We start from the raw sequence: 18814 nt of genomic DNA, 5'->3' as shown, positions 1-18814 counted from the left end.
AGCTCCAATACACTCTCAGCTCCCAAACCAACCTGCTAGCATTCCAAGATCTTGCATTATTCAGTCATCTGCTTCTTCCACGGACGAAAATGCCTGGATGGTGCCTGTGCTTCGTCTTCGTCAAATCTTTTCTTTTTTTGGCTTGTAGACCAAGGCTCAATGGGTGCAAGTATATATACACTTACTCCCACCCCCCTTTGCAAACTATAGTTTTGCACTAAGATTTTTGTGGCCTGGTTGATCCATGGATTGGCTGGCTCTCACCTGCCGCGCCGCGGTGCTGATCCTCCTGTTCCTGCCGTTCGGTGCTTCCGACGACCGGCTTGTCCCCGGCAAGCCGCTCTCCCCCGGCAATACCATCATCTCCGATGGCGGTGCTTTCGCCTTGGGCTTCTTCTCCCCAAACAACTCCACCAGTACTCCGGCCAAGTTGTACCTTGGCATATGGTACAACGACATTCTAGAGCTCACCGTGGTGTGGGTCGCCAACCGAGAAACCCCGGTGATCAACAGCTCTTCCTCTTCACCGATGCTCTCACTCACCAACACCTCCAATCTCATTCTCTCTAATGGCGATGGCAGCGGCCGTGTCCTCTGGACGACGACCAACCTATCCGCTGCCCCCGGCTTATCTACCCCTGTGGCGGTGCTTTTGAACACGGGCAACCTTGTTATCCGGTCGTCAAAGGGCACCACGCTGTGGCAGAGCTTCGACCACCACACCGACACGTTCATCCCTGGCATGAAGCTCCGGGTCAAGTACAACACTCATGATCGCGGTGAGCGCCTCGTATCCTGGGAGGGCCCGGACGACCCCTCGCTGGGCCGCTTCTCTTTCGGAATCGATCCCACCACATTTCTCCAGATGTTCCTTTGGGATGGGGCGCGCCCGGTGTTCCGCACCGCCCCATGGACAGGGTACCTTGTGACGAGTGAGCGCCGGTACCAACAGGCGAACGCCAGTACGGACGTCATCATCTACTGGGCCATCGTTGGCAGCGACAAGGAGATCTACCTCACATATAGCCTCTCCGATGGCGCCCCGCACACTAGGTACGTGGTGACCTACTCCGGCGAGTTCCAAATCCAGAGTTGGAATAACAGGTTGTTGGCGTGGGAAGTCCTCGTGAAGTGGCCCTTCGTTCAATGCAGCGTGTACGGCTATTGCGGTCCATACGGCTACTGTGATCAGACGGCAGCACCTGTCCCAACGTGCAAGTGCCTAGATGGTTTCAAGCCGGCTAGCACAGAGGAGTGGACCGGTGGCAGGTTCTCTATGGGATGCCGACGGAAGGAGCCGTTGGGCGGGTGCGGTGATGGTTTCTTGGCCTTGTCGGGGATGAAGCCGCCCGACAAGTTCACACTCGTCGGCGGGGGCAAGAGTACGTTCGAGGAGTGCGCAGCGGAGTGCAAACGTAACTGCTCTTGTGTGGCGTAAGCACATGCTAACCTCAGCAGTGGCGGGTCTGAAGGAAACGTGACAAGGTGCTTGGTTTGGGACGGGGAGTTGATTGACACAGGAAAGCTTGGTGAGGTGTTTGGTACCAACACGCTCTATCTCCGAGTTGCTCGCCTATATGTGGCAGATGGTACCCATTTTTCCCTTCATTTTTTTTGAAAAATACTCCCTCTGTAAATAAACAGATATAAGAGCGTTTAGATCATTAATGTAGTGATCTAAACGCTCTTATATTTCGTTAGACAGGGAGTATCTTCTTTTACTAGTTTGTTACTCAAGTACTTCCGTTGTTTGCCATTTCTATGTTACGTATATGCATTGCAACAGGTAAAAGGACTAAGAGCAATACAGTGAGGATTGGGCTGTCAGTTTTAGCAAGTGTTCTGGCACTCCTATGCATAGCCTTGGCATGGTTAAAATTTAAAGGTGCATTTACCCCCCGCCCCTCTCATAAAAATGATATTGCAATTCATTATTTACTACCATGTAAAATCATGAAATCCTTTGTACACGTAAAACTAGAGCAAATCATGAAATCTTTGGCGCATAAAACTAGAGCAAATAACAGTTAGACGAGTTTAGCTTACCAAATGATTTTATCACAATGGACAATGTACTACTCTCTACGATCCAAAATAAGTGTCGTGGTTTTATTTTGGACCGGAGGGAGTACCAAATAATATTGTAGTCCACATGCCAGGGAAATCATATGCGATATTGTCGGTTTCATAAAACAAGAGCAATGCAGTGTTACCATGCTACGATTCGAGGTCTCGAGGATATGGGTGGGCCTGATTGAGAGGCAGTTTGGTTCGTGTCCACAGTTGCGTGCCTGGTAATCTTTTGTCAGGACTCCAACCAAACTGCCCCTGAGTGCACAATGCACATGCTATGGGGATGAGGAGGTAGCAGTGAGAGGGGGATGCAAAGACAAAGAAACATTATTTCCCAACACATGAATTTTATCTTATATGTTAATTCCTTGCCACATTGTCAAGTTTATCATTTTCGACAACGACCGAAGTGCCTCATGAATTATGTTGCTATGGCTTTGATCATAAGGGGTGTGTTAGGCGAACACCAACGGTTCCAATGGTCAAAAGGAACATTTAATTATTATTTATGTTTCCATGATATGCTCATCAAAGAATAAATTATTATAATATTGTGGAAGCAGGTAAGATCAAAAAGTGGAGAAAACGCGAAAGTTTATCATTGGATGGCATAGGTACCTCTTATGAACTTGATGAAGGGAATCGTCACCGTGATCCTAAATTTCCATTTGTAAGATTTGAGGAAATGTCCATGGCAACTCACAACTTTTCTGAAACATGTAAGATTGGACATGGAGGCTTTGGCAAAGTTTACAAGGTAACTAGTTCAACAATTTTCTATATTATTCATTGTAATATCAACATAATTAAGTGGTTCATGAATCTAAGTTTTACCTTCAAATTGTCTAGGGGGTGTTAGGTGGTCAAGAAGTTGCCATCAAAAGGCTTAGTAAGGATTCTCAACAAGGAACAAAGGAATTCAGGAACGAAGTAATTCTAATTTCAAAATTGCAACATAGGAACTTGGTTCAACTCCTCGGGTGTTGCGCCGAAGGGGATGAAAAATTGTTGATTTATGAGTATATGCCTAACAAGAGCTTGGATGCTACCCTTTTTGGTACATGCTCTAGCAACACAACATCATATCATATAACAACTCAAAAACATTTTTGGCTTACATTCCTTCTATTTACAGATGACTCAAGAAAATTGTTACTAGATTGGTCGACACGGTTTAATATAATCAAAGGGATAGCTAGGGAACTTCTTTATCTCCACCAAGATTCAAGACCGACAATAATTCATAGAGACATGAAAGCTGGAAATGTTTTGCTAGACACAGAGATGAAACCCAAGATAGCGGATTTTGGTATGGGGAGGATCTTTGGCGATAACCAGCAAAATGCAAATACTCAACGCGTTGTCGGGACCTAGTGAGTATCCATTAGAAAAAATATCATACTGTATTTTGAAAAAAAAACTTTCAATTTAGTAACTCTTGCAACTGAAATGATCAAGCAGTGGCTACATGGCTCCTGAGTACGCAATGGAAGGCCTCTTCTCTACCAAGTCTGATGTATACAGCTTCGGTGTGTTACTATTAGAGGTTGTAACTGGCATTAAAAGAAACTCGAATGGTCAAACCATGGGTTTCCCTAGCCTCATAGTCTATGTAAGTACACAGAGGACTTCTCACAAGTTTCATTTAGAAAAGTGGGTCTAGTTTTGAAAACATTTTTTAATGTTGACTAACGAAAAAAATGATCTTCTTGGGTTGTTTCAGTCATGGGATATGTGGAAAGAAGGGCGGGCAGAGGAGTTGCCGGACTCATCTATCATGGATGCTTGTTCACTAGATGAAGTTGTGCTTTGCATCCATGTAGCACTCTTGTGTGTCGAGGAGAACCCAGATGACAGGCCACTTATGTCATATGTTGTGTTCGTCCTAGAGAATGGGAGCACCACAGTTCCGGACCCCAATCGTCCGGCCTACTTCGCGCGACGAAGAATTGAAATGGAGCAAATCAGAGAAGATATTCAGACTTCCGCAAACAGTTTTACACTTACTGAAATAGAGGGGCGTTGAAATAACAATTCTTTTGTTTCTATAGATGTATCGAGCATTGCCCAAAGACTGTATGTCCCAACAAACTGGGCATGCATCGTGTGTTGTTCAGAAGTCATCATCTTTGAATGGATTTTTATTCCGTTTTGGGCCTGATAGCTGTCTCAGTGAGAATAGTAATTAAGATACTTAAAGCAACAAAATTCAGTACTTATTGGACACAAGTGATTCGGTGTTGTTGTTCTTCTCAGCCACTCTTACGATGGGTTTTGTGCTTAGTTTCTAAAGAAATGACAGGACAGTCAAACAAAATCACAGACAAAGCATGTTGACTGAGGTGAAGTGTGCAAGTGTTCATACGCAGCTTTGAAGTCTAAACTGCGGGTGATCGGAGTGGCCATGTGGTGGATTTTCAGTCCAATCATCGGTAGCAGCTCTGCAAGGTGGTTTAGTACAGGTCCTGAGTACAATGGTTGTACCTGGCCTGTTTTGTGTCTTGTGGGCAGTCAGTCTAAAATTTGACTAAAGCCTGCAAACGTGGCACAAAATGATTGGACACAAAATTTGACTTATGATTAAATGAAAATCAGTCGACTGTTAGTTAGACACACCCTTAATCTATATGAAGAATGAAAGAGAAGTTCATTAAAAAGAGATGCCAAAAAAAAAATCTCTTTTCTCTCCATATAATGAGTAGATATGTCACCAGCAATTGAAAAACATGGTGCACTGCACCCTATCCTAGACATGCGTATAAGATGAATGCTTGGTGGTTGGCGTTGGCAATTTGTGTGAGGGAAAGTGGACACTAGCAGATGGATATGCATATATATATATGAGTGACATTTAAGACTTTAGATCATCATTAGACCTAGTTCATGTACATACACTATTTGTGCCTAGGAGATTTAATTATCAGAGACATTGGAGGAACCAAAAGTTTGGAAACAAACGATGCGCTTTGATTGCCATCAGGTCCATATTCGAGCCCGCCTTCCTTTTGCATGAATGTATAGTAATCTAGAAGCTTGAAGGAATTCTGATGGAGTATGCCTCCAAGGGGAAAAAAAATTCTATGAGACCGGGTCTCATTCTGCAACAAATTAGACCCACTCCAATGGTTGCCACGTGGCCTTTAAAATCTCAAAGCATGAGCCCCTTCTCCCACCAGTTTTCAATCCCAAGTCCCAGGTACCGATCCCGCTGTATACGTATTCTGGCTGTTGTATGACACTTGCGTACGCAGCTCCCACGATCGACTTAGGTTCGCTTGTTCTCTTGATTTGAGTCATCTTGCTTGTGCATATCCGAAGTTTATGAGTGCCATTGATTGCTGTAGGCAGTATAATCGTTATCAGTGCATGAGTGCGTACTTGCTTGCGCCGTGCATACGTGAGTTAGCTGGGACGTAGGATTCGTGTGTGTCAAATCCATGTACTGCTATGAACTTTTTCTGAACAACTATGAATATTTTCCATGTACATTTGGTTGCTCGGAATGAATATTTTCCGAGTGATTGGTGTGTATAAATTCATATGCATACGTCAGTTACTTCAGGCTGAATATACTACTCCATGCACATTTGGTTCCTGGAATCGATCAAGGGGCATGGGACTACCAAGCATATGTATATTCTGATTACTTATGCACGCATGCATCTCAGCTCATCCTGATCACGATTGAGTGGCATGGAGTTCGCTGTCGCCGGCGTGAGCGAATGCAACAGCACATAGCGGCTCAATGCATCTTGGCGTGCGGCCACCGTCAAGGAGGAGTTTGTCATGCCACCCCCGACGACGTCTTGCCGCGTGCCCGCCGTCGAAAAGGAGTCCGCCCGGCCAGCAACGTCGCGTGCGGCCCCCCATGGTGGAGCAGTCCGACTGGCTGCCGGCGACAAGGCCGTTCAGCGTGGCATGCTGCAGTGTGGCCGCCGGCCACGAGGTCGCGAGAGCAACAGGAGAACAAGCGAACCTAAGTCGATCGTGGGAGTTGCGTACGTACTCCCTCCGTTCGGAATTACTTGTCTCGGAAATACGTATGTGTCATATAAGCGAACCTAAGATACATCCATTTCCGAGACAAGTAATTCCGAACGGAGGGAGTATGTGTCATACAACAGCTAGAATACGTATACAACGGGATCGGTACCTGGGACTTGGGATTGAAAACTGGTGGGAGAAGGGGCTCATGCTTTGAGATTGTAAAGGCCACGTGGCAACCATTGGAGTGGGTCTAATTTGTTGCAGAATGAGACCCGGTCTCATAGAATTTTTTTCCCCCTCCAAGGGTCTTTTGTCGACCAAGTCGTACACATACAATTTCGGCGTCTTACTTCTCGAGATTATAAGCAGGAAGAGGAATGCAAGCTTCTCACAGGACACGAAATACATATAATGAACTAGATACACAAGACCTTTATACGGGGGCCTCCTATTGCTTTTTATTCAAAACAGACTCTGAATGATTTCAGAAAGAAAACATAGCAAGTGATTTCCAATTTTCTCCTTTTATGGGAAGCTCGTTGAGCCAACTCTTGGATTTCCCATAAATTTCTCTAGAAAGTCAAACTACCTCTTAGACTCAAGGTGTTGATATGGTTGGTACCGAGATCTGAGAAATACTAGTATTCCAACCAAGGACAAGTTATGAAGTTCTCTTCGGAAAGGTGACAAGAGTTGCCAGTTTGGTGAATGTGAAGAGACAATTGATCATCTCTGCCTGAAATGTTTTATAGCTAAAGCTGATTTGAAATATTTTAAAATGTGCCTTAAATCTAGTACATAGTACTTCATAATTTTTCTTTCTTTCGAGAAATGGCCAAGATCATGCATGGTTTACCCTTGTGCATACTGATATCTCAACACATGAAAAATAAAAATACAACCTGTACATATTGCAAGTATGAGAGATCAGACTGTAGGCGTCGAGAAGATGCCGTGTTGAGATATGGAAACATGCAAGAGACGCAGGTGGAACAAGCATCATCTTTCTATCTTCCAAGAAATGGCCAAGATCATGGTGTACCCTTGTGCATAATGATATCTCAAAACACATGAAAGCAAAATTACAACCTGTACATAGTGCAATGTAGGCGTCAAGAAGATGCCATGTCAAGATATGGAAACGGTCAAGGAGACGCAGACGGAACACACACCAATGAACGGCACAAGATGAGCTACACACGAGCCCACCACAACCGAAAGAAAGGGTGGGACAGAATTTAAGATAATGGTTCATGATGAATCATATCGACCAACACAAGTGAACCAATGATCGGTATGAAGTAGTGACCTCTATTGATATGCTACCAGCAATCTAGGTTGCCAGTCAAGACATACATCCCATGCCGCTCCTCAGCGGGGGAGAAAACCAGATAACAACACAACACAACGCCGACCGATGGATGTTGGCCTTCCTCTGGACTGTGTTGCCTTCCTATCTTGGTATACACACACACAGTCCCTCTAAGGAAGGCCGGTATAATGGATGGCTCTGAGCCTATCCCAAGTATGGATGTACCAGGAGGAGGTACTATCCTGCCAAGGTACAAGATCTACTACCCACCAGAGTTCAAGTCCTAAATTTGACATTGGTACTCGCATTATTCCTAGATTTATTTCAAGGTTCCGGCAATGTTCGTTCTATGGGAGGAGACGTTTGTGTCGACTGCGAGGCGCCTGTAATGACTGCGTGCGTTTATAGGGATGAGTGTATGCTAATATTTATGAGCGACTTCAATTGTACTGTGTTCAGAAAAAACTTGAAAAAAGACTTGCTAAGTTGTGACGTGGCAAGGAACCGAAAAACATTCAGTCTGCACACGGACACAGTAGGAAACACCAAGCTTGTCCGTTGGTCGTACATTTGCGTTAGGTCTAACCATGGAACAATTAGAATTACTACAGGGATCCAACCACGCTGGAGCTGGTTAATTTTATCAGCACAAATGCTTAATGTCTGAGCAGTCACTAGTCTATCCTGTCAGCAGTGACGGTGGCATCCCAACTCCGACGTGGACAGCTGAAATCTAAACTCCAAAGCTCCAATACACTCTCAGCTCCCCAACCAATCTGCTAGCATTCCAAAAACTTGCATTATTCATCTGCCCCTATGAGCATCTTCGAGATACTAAGCCGACACAACATCTTGAAATTGATGAAGTCATCACTGGCGTCTCATAGTGGACGGGAACGTCATCTCCTCAGAAAGGCAGAAATAAATCCAAAAAAATGCGAGCACAAGTGTAACTGTAGGACTTGAACCGGGTGGGATGGTTCCACCATAAGGAATCTAACCATCTGAGCTATGCACAGTTTGCGAAAATATGACTTTTCTAGAAAAGGAGGATCAGCCACCAACCTCTGCGTCGGTTGATGCACACAATCATTTCATAAAAAAAATGGTATCAAGCTCAGGTCATCACAACCTCCTGTAAAATGTTACGGTTCTAATGTTGCAATTGAAAATGAAACTGCACCATAAAGTTGGACACCCATATGTCCAAAGCTATAAACTTTTCAAAAAAGACTGGCGTCTGCAAAATCACAAACGCAAACCCCATCGTTCACTACAAATAGACACCACAATACAATAAAAAGAAAAGAAAAAAACTACAAAAGTATGGATTAAAAGGTTGTAAGGATCAACCACTAATCCTAGCCATCCTTTGATAGAGAAAACCAGTTCACCCAAGAATATCTTTACAACTTGTAGTGTCAACTGTACAAAGAGCATCTCTGTTCTGCAGAATTAAATTGAACTGCAATTAAATTAAACAAATTCCATCTAGAAACTACCGTAGTGTTATTATTTTGCCACATTTCCTCCCACTGAACCAGAACAACCCAAGTCTTCTCCTTTGAACGGTCATGCACTCCCGTCACCCTTTCACCGTCATTGTAATGCTACGTGTGCAGGCCTACCAGAATTGAGCAAGCATCCCTTGTGTTGGCGCATCTCTAGGTTTACAAGGCAACTACTCCCCTCAAAAATGCTCTTACGTTATAAGACGGAGGGACTAGTTTAGTAACTTTCTATTGTTAATTCTGATATCAACGGTCCCGCAAAGAAAAAAAATTAATATCAACGAAGTTGAGTGGTTCATGAATCTAGAGTGTCTCGGGAGAATTCTAGGTGGTCAAGATGTTTCTCGACAACAGAGCAACTCAAGCATAAAATAATTCAAATTTCTGAATCGCAACATAGAAACTTAGTTTTTGTGACGTGGCGAGGAAGAGAAAAACATTCAGTCTGCACGCGAACACGGTAAGGAACACCTAGCTTGTTCGTTGGTCGTACATTTGCGTTAGGTCTGACCATGCAACAACTAGAATTACTACAGGGATCCAACCACGCTGGAGCTGGTAAATTTTATCAGCATAAACTGCTTAATGTTTTAGCAGTCACTGATCTGTCTAGTCAGCAGTGACGGTGGCATCCCAACTCCGACGTGGACAGCCGAAATGTAAACTCCAAAGCTCCAATGCACTCTCAGCTACCAAACCAACCTGCTAGCATTCCAAGATCTTGCATTATTCAGTCATCTTCTTCTTCCACGGACGAAAGTGCCAGGATGCTGCGTGTGCTTCATCTTCGTCAAAGCATTTCTTTTTTGGCTTGTAGACAATGCTCATTGGGTGCAAGTATATATACACTTACTCAGTTACTCCCACTTTGCAAACCAGTTTTGTACCAAGATTTTTGTGGCCTGGTTGATCCATGGATTGGCTGGACCTCACCTGCCGCACCGCGGTGTTGATCCTCCTGTTCCTGCCGTTCGGTGCGTCCGACGACCGGCTTGTCCCCGGCAAGCAGCTCTCCCCTGGCAATACCATCGTCTCCGATGGGGGTGCTTTCGCCTTGGGCTTCTTCTCCCCTACCAACTCCACGAGTAATCCGGCCAAGTTGTATCTTGGTATATGGTACAACGACATTCCAGAGTTCACCGTGGTGTGGGTCGCTAACCGAGAAACCCCGGTCATCAACAGCTCTTCCTCTTCACCGGTGCTCTCACTCACCAACACCTCCAATCTCGTTCTTTCTAATGGCGATGGCAGCGGTCGTGTACTCTGGACGACGACCAACCTATCCACTACACCGGGGTTGTCTACCCCTGCGGCGGTGCTTTTGAACACCGGTAACCTTGTTATCCGGTCGTCAAACGGCACCACGTTGTGGCAGAGCTTCGACCACCACACCGACACGTACCTCCCAGGTATGAAGCTTCGGATCAAGTACAACACCCACGATGGAGGTGACCGCCTCATATCCTGGAAAGGCCCCGGCGACCCCTCACCGGGCCGCTTCTCTTATGGGATCGATCCCACCACATGCCTCCAGATGTTCCTCTGGGATGGGGCACGCCCAGTGTTCCGCACCCCCCCGTGGACAGGGTACCTTGTGACGAGCGAGCGCCAGTACCAACAGGTGAACGCCAGCACAGAGATCATCATCTATCTTGCCGTCGTCGACAACGACAGGGAGATCTACGTCACATATAGCCTCTCCGATGGCGCCCCGCACACTAGGCAGGTGGTGACCTACTCCGGGGAGTACCAAGTACAGAGTTGGAACAATAGGTTGTTGGCGTGGGAAATCCTCGCGAACTGGTCCTCCCTCAAATGCAGCCTCTACGGCTATTGTGGCCCATATGGCTACTGCGATCTGACGGCAGCACCCGTCCCAATCTGCAAGTGCCTCGACAACTTTGAGCCGGCTAGCACGGAGGAGTGGACCAGTGGCAGATTCTCTAAGGGGTGTCATCGAAAGGAGCCACTAGACGAGTGCAGTGGTGATTTCTTGGCCTTGCCGGGGATGAAGCCACCAGACAAGTTCACACTCATCGGCGAGGACGAGAGTACATTCCAGGAGTGCGCAGCAGAGTGCAACCGCAACTGCTCCTGTGTGGCATATGCGTATGCTAACCTGAGCAGCAGCAGGTCCGGAGGAAACGTGACAAGATGCTTGGTTTGGGCCGGGGAGTTGATTGACACGGCGAAGATTGGTCCAGTAATTGGTAGCGAGACACTCTATCTCCGAATTGCTGGCCTAGATGTGGCAGATGGTAACAATTCTCTCCCCTAAGTTTCAAAAGAAGATATCTCCCTTTACTAGTTTGTTATTGAAGTACTTATGTTGTTTGCCATGTTTCTGCTATGTATGTATTGCACAGGTAAAAGGACAGAGAGCAATGCAGGGAGGATTGCACTACCAGTTTTAGCAACCGTTTTGGTACTCCTATGCATAGCCTTGGCATGGTTAAAATTTAAAGGTGCATTTACCAACACCCCCCCCCTCCCTCTCAACAGTGAGATATTCCATCGAGGTTGCAATTCATAATTACTACCGTGTTGTACCCTTGGACTATAAAATCTTGAAATCCTTTGGACACGTAAAATAGAGCAAATAACCCTTCTACGCGTTTAGCTTACTTTAACCAAACCATGTTATCATAATGGACAATCTACTACCAAATAATATTGGGGTCCACATGCTAGAGAAACCATACTCGATATCGCCTTGCTTCATAAAACAAAAGCGATGACGTGTTACCATGCTATAAATTTGAGGTCTCGAGGATATAGGTGAGCCTGATTGAGTGCACAGTGCACATGCTATGGGGGTAAGAGAGGGTTCTAGGGGAAAACGTGTCATTTCCAACACGTGACTTTATCTTATATGTTAATTTCTCGCCACATTGTCAAGTTTATCATTTACCACAGCGATAGAAGTGCCTCATGAGTTATGTTTGTTTGGTTTTGTAAGTTCATAAAGGGGCGTACTAGGCGAACACCAATGGTTTCAAGGGTCAAAAAGAGCATTTCGTTATTATTTATATTTCATGATATACTCATGAAAGAATTAATTATTACAATATTGTGGAAGCAGGTAAGATCGAAAAGTGGAAAAAACACAAAACAATATCATTGGATGGCATGACTACCTCTTATGAACCTGATGAAGGGAACCCTCACCATGATCGCAAATTTCCATTTGTAAGATTTGAGGAAATTGCCATAGCAACTCACAACTTCTCTGAAACATGTCAGATTGGACATGGGGGCTTTGGCAAAGTTTACAAGGTAACACTTTTTACAATTTTCTATTATCATTCATTGTAATCTCAACATAATTGAGTGGATCATGAAGCTAGGTTTTACCTTAAAATTCTCTAGGGAAGGTTGGGTGGTCAAGAAGTTGCTATCAAAAGGCTTAGTAAGGATTCTCAACAAGGAACAAAGGAATTCAGGAATGAAGTAATTCTAATTGCCAAATTGCAACATAGGAACTTGGTTCAACTCCTTGGGTGTTGCGCCGCCAAAGATGAAAAATTGTTGATTTATGAGTATATGCCTAACAAGAGCTTGGATGCTACCCTTTTTGGTACATATTCGAGCAACACACCATCATATCCTATAACAATCCAAAATCAATTTTTTTTGCTTACGTTCCTTCTATTTACAGATGACTCAAGAAAATTGTTACTAGATTGGTCAACACGGTTTAATATAATCAAAGGGATTGCACGGGGACTTCTTTATCTCCACCAGGATTCAAGATTGACAATAATTCACAGAGACCTGAAAGCTGGAAATGTTTTGCTAGATGCGGAGATGAAACCAAAGATAGCAGATTTTGGTATGGCAAGGATCTTTGGTGATAACCAACAAAATGCAAACACTCAACGCGTTGTCGGGACCTAGTGAGTATCCATTGAAAAAATTCATATTAACTTCTCAAAAAAAAAACTCTCAATTTAGTAACTCTTGCAACTGAAATGATCAAGCAGTGGCTACATGGCTCCTGAGTATGCAATGGAAGGCCTCTTCTCTACCAAGTCCGATATATATAGCTTCGGTGTGTTGCTATTAGAGGTTGTAACTGGTATTAGAAGAAACTCCAATAGTGAAACCATGGTTTTCCCTAGCCTCATTATCTATGTGAGTACACAAAAGACTTCTCACAAGTTCTATTTTGAAAAGAGAATCTAGTTTTGAAAACATTTTTTGATTTTGACTAACTATATAAAAGAAATAATATGATCATCTTGGTTGTTTCAGTCATGGAATATGTGGATAGAAGGGAGGGCAAAGGAGTTACCAGACTCATCTATCATGGATACTTGTTCAGTTGATGAAGTTGTGCTTTGCATCCATGTGGCACTCTTGTGCGTCGAGGAGAACCCAGATGACAGGCCGCTTATGTCATATGTTCTGTTTGTCCTAGAGAATGGAAGCACCCCACTTCCGGCCCCCAACCGCCCGGCCTACTTCGCGCGACGACGCATTGAAATGGAGCAAATCAGAGAAGATATTCAGACTTCCGCAAACAGTTTTACTCTTACGGAAATAGAGGGGCGTTGAAATAACAATTCTTTTGTTTCTATAGATGTATCGAGCATTGCCGAAAGACTGTATTCCCAACAAACTGGGCATGCATTGTGTGTTGTACAGAAGTCATTATCTTTGAATGGGTTTTTTATTCAGTTTTGGGCCTGATAGCAATCTCAGTAAAAATAGTAATTAAGATACTGAAAACAACAAACTTCAGTGCTTGGAAGATAACACGAAGTCAATGAAAGTGATTTCACATTGGACAGAAGTGATTAGGTGGCGTTGTGCTTCTCTGCCATTCTTACGATGCCTTTTGTGCTTATTTGCTAAAGAATGACAGGACGGTCAGACAAAACCATAGACAATGCACGTTGACTGAGATGAAGTGGGCATGCGTTCATACATAGCTTCGAAGTCTAAACTGCAGGTGATCCGAATGGCCATGTTGTGGATTTTCAGTCCAATCATCAGAGCAACTCCGCAAGGTGATTTAATCAGGTTCAGACTCTGAATGATTTCAGAAAGAGAACATAGCAAATGGTTCTTCCTTTTATAGGAAGCTCGTTGAGCCAACTCTTGTATTTCCTCATAAATTTCTCTAGAAAGTCAAACTACCTCTTAGGCTCAAGGTGTTTATAGCTACATCTGATTAGAATGGAGTTATCTTCGAGAGACGACAAGAGTTGCCAGTTCTCGGAATGCGAAGAGACAATTGGTCATCTCTTTCTGAAATTTTTTATAGCTAAAGCTGATTCGGAATAGTTTAAAATGCACCTTAAATCTAGTAGTACTTCGCCATTTTTCTATCTTTCGCGAAATGGCCAAGATCATGGTTTTTGTGCATACTGAATACTGATGTCTCACCACATGGAACCAAAAATGAGAGATCAGACTGTAGGCATCGAGAAGATGCCTTGTCAAGATATTTAATGATGATCCTGCATGTATTTCGTGTGTATCTCACAGGGGGATTTAAAAAACCCCGTGAATTAACTTGGGTCACAGGTGTGGTTTTGGCTGTTTTGACTGCATCATTTGGTGTAACTGGTTATTCTTTGCCTTGGGATCAAATTGGCTATTGGATACACGCAAGGAGACGCAGGTGGAACACGCACCAATGAACGGTGCAACATCAGCTACACAGGAGCCCACCGCGACTGAAAGAAAGTGCGGGATGGAATTTAAGATAATGGTTCATGATGAATCATATCGACTAACACAACTGAACCAATGAAATTCTCGACCTCCTGCGTCGCCCCCGTAGGCGACGGGGAGGAACCTAGCCGCCACCGAGCACCACCCCTCCCCTACCGCCAGCAGAGGGCGTGACTGGGCAAAGTCCGGCCAGCACCGGCGGCGGCAGGGATCTCCGCCCCCTTGTGCATGGATCCGGTGCGGGCCGGAGTAAATGGGCCAGGGTGTCACGGTTTGGAGGCTCGCGGTGGCGCGACTCGATTCTAGGCAGATCCTTCTGGTGGCGGGATGTGCGGCTAATCTCTACAGGTGGCGTGCGTCTTTTGATGGCGGCGGCACTGACCTGGCCCAGATCCGCCTGTTGGCGCCGGCTCCTCGCAGCGCCGCTCTTCTTCTTCTACCTCGAGCTGCCTCACACAACTCTCTTCTTCTCTCATGAACACACACACGCCCACATGGTGAAAACCTCTGCGCACACACACACGCATACACCAAGGAGAAGCACAAGAGCTTTGCCGAGGCACTCTCTCCTTGATAAATACATTGGCTACATCTTTGTGCTCAGCCCTCACGGCCTCTAATCTCCTTGACTCAGAGAACACATATATACACAGGAGAATGGACTCAGGCACGCACATGACCCAGCAGCCACACACACCACTAACCCATGCACTCACGCATCACCCGGCCACTAACTCCATGCACTACCTAACCACTAATTGCATGCGCGTCTATCTTCATCACTTGCGCCAACTTCTCAACGGCCAATCAGTATGACCCTATCCATTTGCATGCAACAGCTAACAAACCTGCATGCACTAAACTGACTCACCAAGTTACTTGCCTATCTAGCTCGCTACACAACGGCGGCTCCATGACTTGTTCACACAGCACCGTCTCACACGGCTCAACCCGACTCAACATGATGCAGTCCGTCACGTTTCGGCCTCCATGGTGTTTTGCCGCTTCTCACGACGTCGCCGCATCGCACGGCACCTCCGGCATCTCGCCTCCTTCTCACGCTGAGCTGAAGCTTCACGGGACAAACATCAACCTACACTATACTACATGCTAAACGAAAATACAAAGAAGATACATAATCAAGATTAATCCTAACACCGCCGTCTGTTGGCGACTGGCGCGAGGGCTGTGCACGGCATGGACCAGTGCCAGCTGCTGTCCTCTGGGCGGTGGTGGCCAGCATGGAAGGTGGCCGGGGACTGTACTTGGGCCCTGCTGGCGGCTCGCTGGAGATCGGAGTTTCGGCGATTGCATACATCTTCTCGGCGTGGCACCGAGCGGTCCCAGTCAGCTGTGGGTCGAGGTGGTACGAACGATCGCCGGTTAAAATCATGCCAACTTCGGTCTTGGCGGATGGTGGCGGCGTCTTTGACATTGTTTCCTTGTTGAGTCATCGTTGCTGCAGTCCGCGTCACTTCGCTCGGGCTGCTCTGGGGGAAATCCTAGATCTGGGTCTCCTGGCTCGGACAGTGACGGAGCCTTCGGTGATGTTCTCTCTTCTAAGGGCATTGTTGTGGAGCAAATACTGACTGGAGGGGCTATGACGTGGTGCGGTGTGCCATACACCGCATCGATAGCGGCGGGTCTCGGCGTCGTGACGCAGCGGGGTCTTAGCAACAGATGTGTGATGATGGACGCGTGCAGGTAGGTGGCGCCTTCTGGCATCGTGGCAGCGTCGACGGCAGGCCTGACAAGGTGGATACGTCAGTACCTGCTCTGAAGATGGATTAGTGGAAGACGGTGGTGACGGCCCTTGCATCGTGCGAATGCGGTACCCGCTGAGAGTGCGTCGGACCGGTGTGTGCCCCAGACCCGGTAATACGACTTGGTTGGGGCCTCCGGCTTTAGATGTTAGGCTTTGGTGCGAGGTCTGTTTTCTATTCGGCTCGGACAATTGGCACGCTTTCATCAACTGGTTAGGAGTAGCGACAGATGTTGTCAAAATGATGGCTTCAGACTTATTGATGTATTGTTTTATAAGGTCTTTATAAATAACTAATAAAATAATTGCATGCATCGCCCAGATGCAGAGACCGGGGTCATCCTGCTTTGAAAAAAACACAGCTGAACCAATGATCAGTATGTAGTGACCTTTATTGATAGGCTACCAGCAATCTAGGTTGCTAATCAGGATATACATCCGATGCCGCTCCTCAATGGGGGAGAAGACCAGATAAGAACAAACCACGCACCGACCAATGGATGTTGGCCTTCCTCTGGACTGTGTTGCCTTTCTATCTTGGTATGCACACACAGTCCCTCTAAGAAAGGCCGGTATAATGGATGGCTCAGTTGCTGAGCATATCCCGAGTATGGATGTACCAAGAGGAGGTACCAGCTACAACCATTCTGCTAATATACAAAATCTAGAGATATTTTACGGTACATCATACTACTCAATAGAGTGAGTAGTATTTAGTTGATCTAACGGTTAATATGGATCGGTAAAATTTAAACTCTAGGATATAATGGTAATTCTATATTAAAGATAGATTTATCTTTTCTCTGTTTAATCCTGATTGATCTAACTAGTTAATTAATCTCATCCCATCCACACCGTCTTGTTCGTCTGCTACTCCTGATGCCACGCCGCTACTGCTCCCTTGGCTGCCGGAGTGGCTTTGCGGGAGAATCACCGAGGCGACGAGGTCGTGCCGGCGTGGTTGAAACGCAAGACGCTGCCCCCGTGCTCGCATGCCAGGAGCATCGGGCACCTCCTGTGAGGCAGCTGGTCGACCCGGAGGTGCTCGTAGGCCAGGGGCATCGGGCAGCTCCTGTCAAGGTTGCTATAGTTGTCCCGGAGGCGTCCGGCGGGGACTAGTTGGAGGAGCTGAAGTGTGACAAGGAGAACCTAACATACCCGCGTTCCCATCTTCGATCCCACCCCTACGGAGCTCTGCCCGTCGCCGCCTCTCGAGTCTCATGCAAGCGACGAAGGCCGTCGCGTCGTGCCAGGATGAACCCGATGAAAACCTGCTACGACGGCGTCTCCGGGCGTCCGTTCAGCGGTTTAGACTGGTCGGCTTTTCAGCCACACGAACGGTGAGCTCATGGAGTTCGCCGGCGAGATGGAGGCCGTTCTTGGTCGTGCATGGGCAATGGCAGCGAGGAGGAGCCGTTTTGCATGGAAGGATACGGCGGGCGAGTCAAGCTGGAGATCAAAGTTGTGCGAGGTGCCCGACGTGTCCGGCGGCATACTTGACATCAACTTTGACTACGGCTCACCTTAGGCGGTAACGGACGAGAACGCGGCAAGCAGCGGTGCCAGCGCCGATGTTCAGTTGGGAGCCCTCGCAGGAGACGTGCATGCGTGAACCTGTCTGCTTGATGGATAAATAGTTTTACCTACCTAAAATGCCCCTAACTACTCAATATACTACTAGAAATCTACAGTAATATTTACTCATCTGGACCCTCCAATCACATAAAATGAACGGTCTAAATAGATTTGATGTACCGTAAAAGGTCTCAAAATCTACTGCCCACCAGAGTTTAAGTCATAAACTTGACATTGGTGCTCGCATTAATCCTAGATTTATTTCAGGCTTCCGGCAATTGTCGTTCAGTGTGAGGAAACGTTTCTATCGACTGTAGCATGTGTTTATAGGGATGGGTGTATGCTCGTGTTTGTGAGCGACTTTGATTGTACTGTGTTCAAAAAAACTTGGCACGTTGTCACCCGCAAAAGAAAAAAAAACTTGCTAAGTTGTGACGTGGCGAGGAAGAGAAAGAACATTCAGTCTGCACACGGACACGGTAGGAAACACCTAGCTTGTTCGTTGGTCGTACATTTGTGTTAGGTCTGACCATGCAACAACTAGAATTACTACAGGGATCCAACCACGCTGGAGCTGGTTAATTTTATCAGCACAAATGCTTAATGTTTGAGCAGTCACTAGTCTATCTACTCAGCAGTGACGGTGGCATCCCAACTCCGACGTGGACAGCTGAAATGTAAACTCCACATCTCCAATACGCTCTCAGCTCCCAAACCAACCTGCTAGCATTCCATCTTCTTCTTCCACGGACGAAAATGCCTGGATGCTGCATGTGCTTCATCTTCGTCAAACCTTTTCTTTTTTGGCTTGTAGACCAAGGCTCAATCGGTGCAAAGTCTATATACACTTACTCCCACCCCCCTTTGCAAACTATAGTTTTGCACTAAGATTTTTTGTGGCCTGGCTAATCT

The 18814-nt window shown here is 46.1% G+C and overlaps 1 protein-coding gene and 1 pseudogene across 1 annotated transcript; both read left to right on the top strand.

The window, feature by feature from the left end:
* The first annotated feature begins 244 nt into the window (after positions 1 to 244).
* Positions 245 to 4099, top strand: LOC123184324 (G-type lectin S-receptor-like serine/threonine-protein kinase At1g11300; annotated as a pseudogene).
* A 5697-nt stretch (positions 4100 to 9796) lies between these two features.
* LOC123184321 (G-type lectin S-receptor-like serine/threonine-protein kinase At1g11300) lies at positions 9797 to 13440 on the top strand. The gene is made up of 7 exons (XM_044596469.1): positions 9797 to 11141; positions 11250 to 11348; positions 11966 to 12159; positions 12253 to 12460; positions 12542 to 12779; positions 12867 to 13017; positions 13138 to 13440. The coding sequence occupies exons 1-7, from the start codon at positions 9797 to 9799 to the stop codon at positions 13438 to 13440; spliced, it is 2538 nt and encodes an 845-aa protein (XP_044452404.1).
* The last annotated feature ends 5374 nt before the right edge of the window (positions 13441 to 18814 follow it).

The sequence above is a fragment of the Triticum aestivum genome, chromosome 2A (genome assembly GCF_018294505.1).
Source record: "Triticum aestivum cultivar Chinese Spring chromosome 2A, IWGSC CS RefSeq v2.1, whole genome shotgun sequence".
In the NCBI taxonomy this organism is placed as follows: Eukaryota; Viridiplantae; Streptophyta; class Magnoliopsida; order Poales; family Poaceae; genus Triticum; species Triticum aestivum.
This window is presented reverse-complemented; position numbering and strand designations above follow the sequence as displayed.

Coding starts and splice junctions, on each gene's coding strand:
- LOC123184321 (XM_044596469.1), top strand. CDS start 9,797: ATGGATTGGCTGGACCTCACCTGCCGCACCGCGGTGTTGATCCTCCTG. Junction 12,160..12,252: donor GCTTTGGCAAAGTTTACAAG/GTAACACTTTTT, acceptor AAAATTCTCTAG/GGAAGGTTGGGTGGTCAAGA. Junction 13,018..13,137: donor TCCCTAGCCTCATTATCTAT/GTGAGTACACAA, acceptor TGGTTGTTTCAG/TCATGGAATATGTGGATAGA.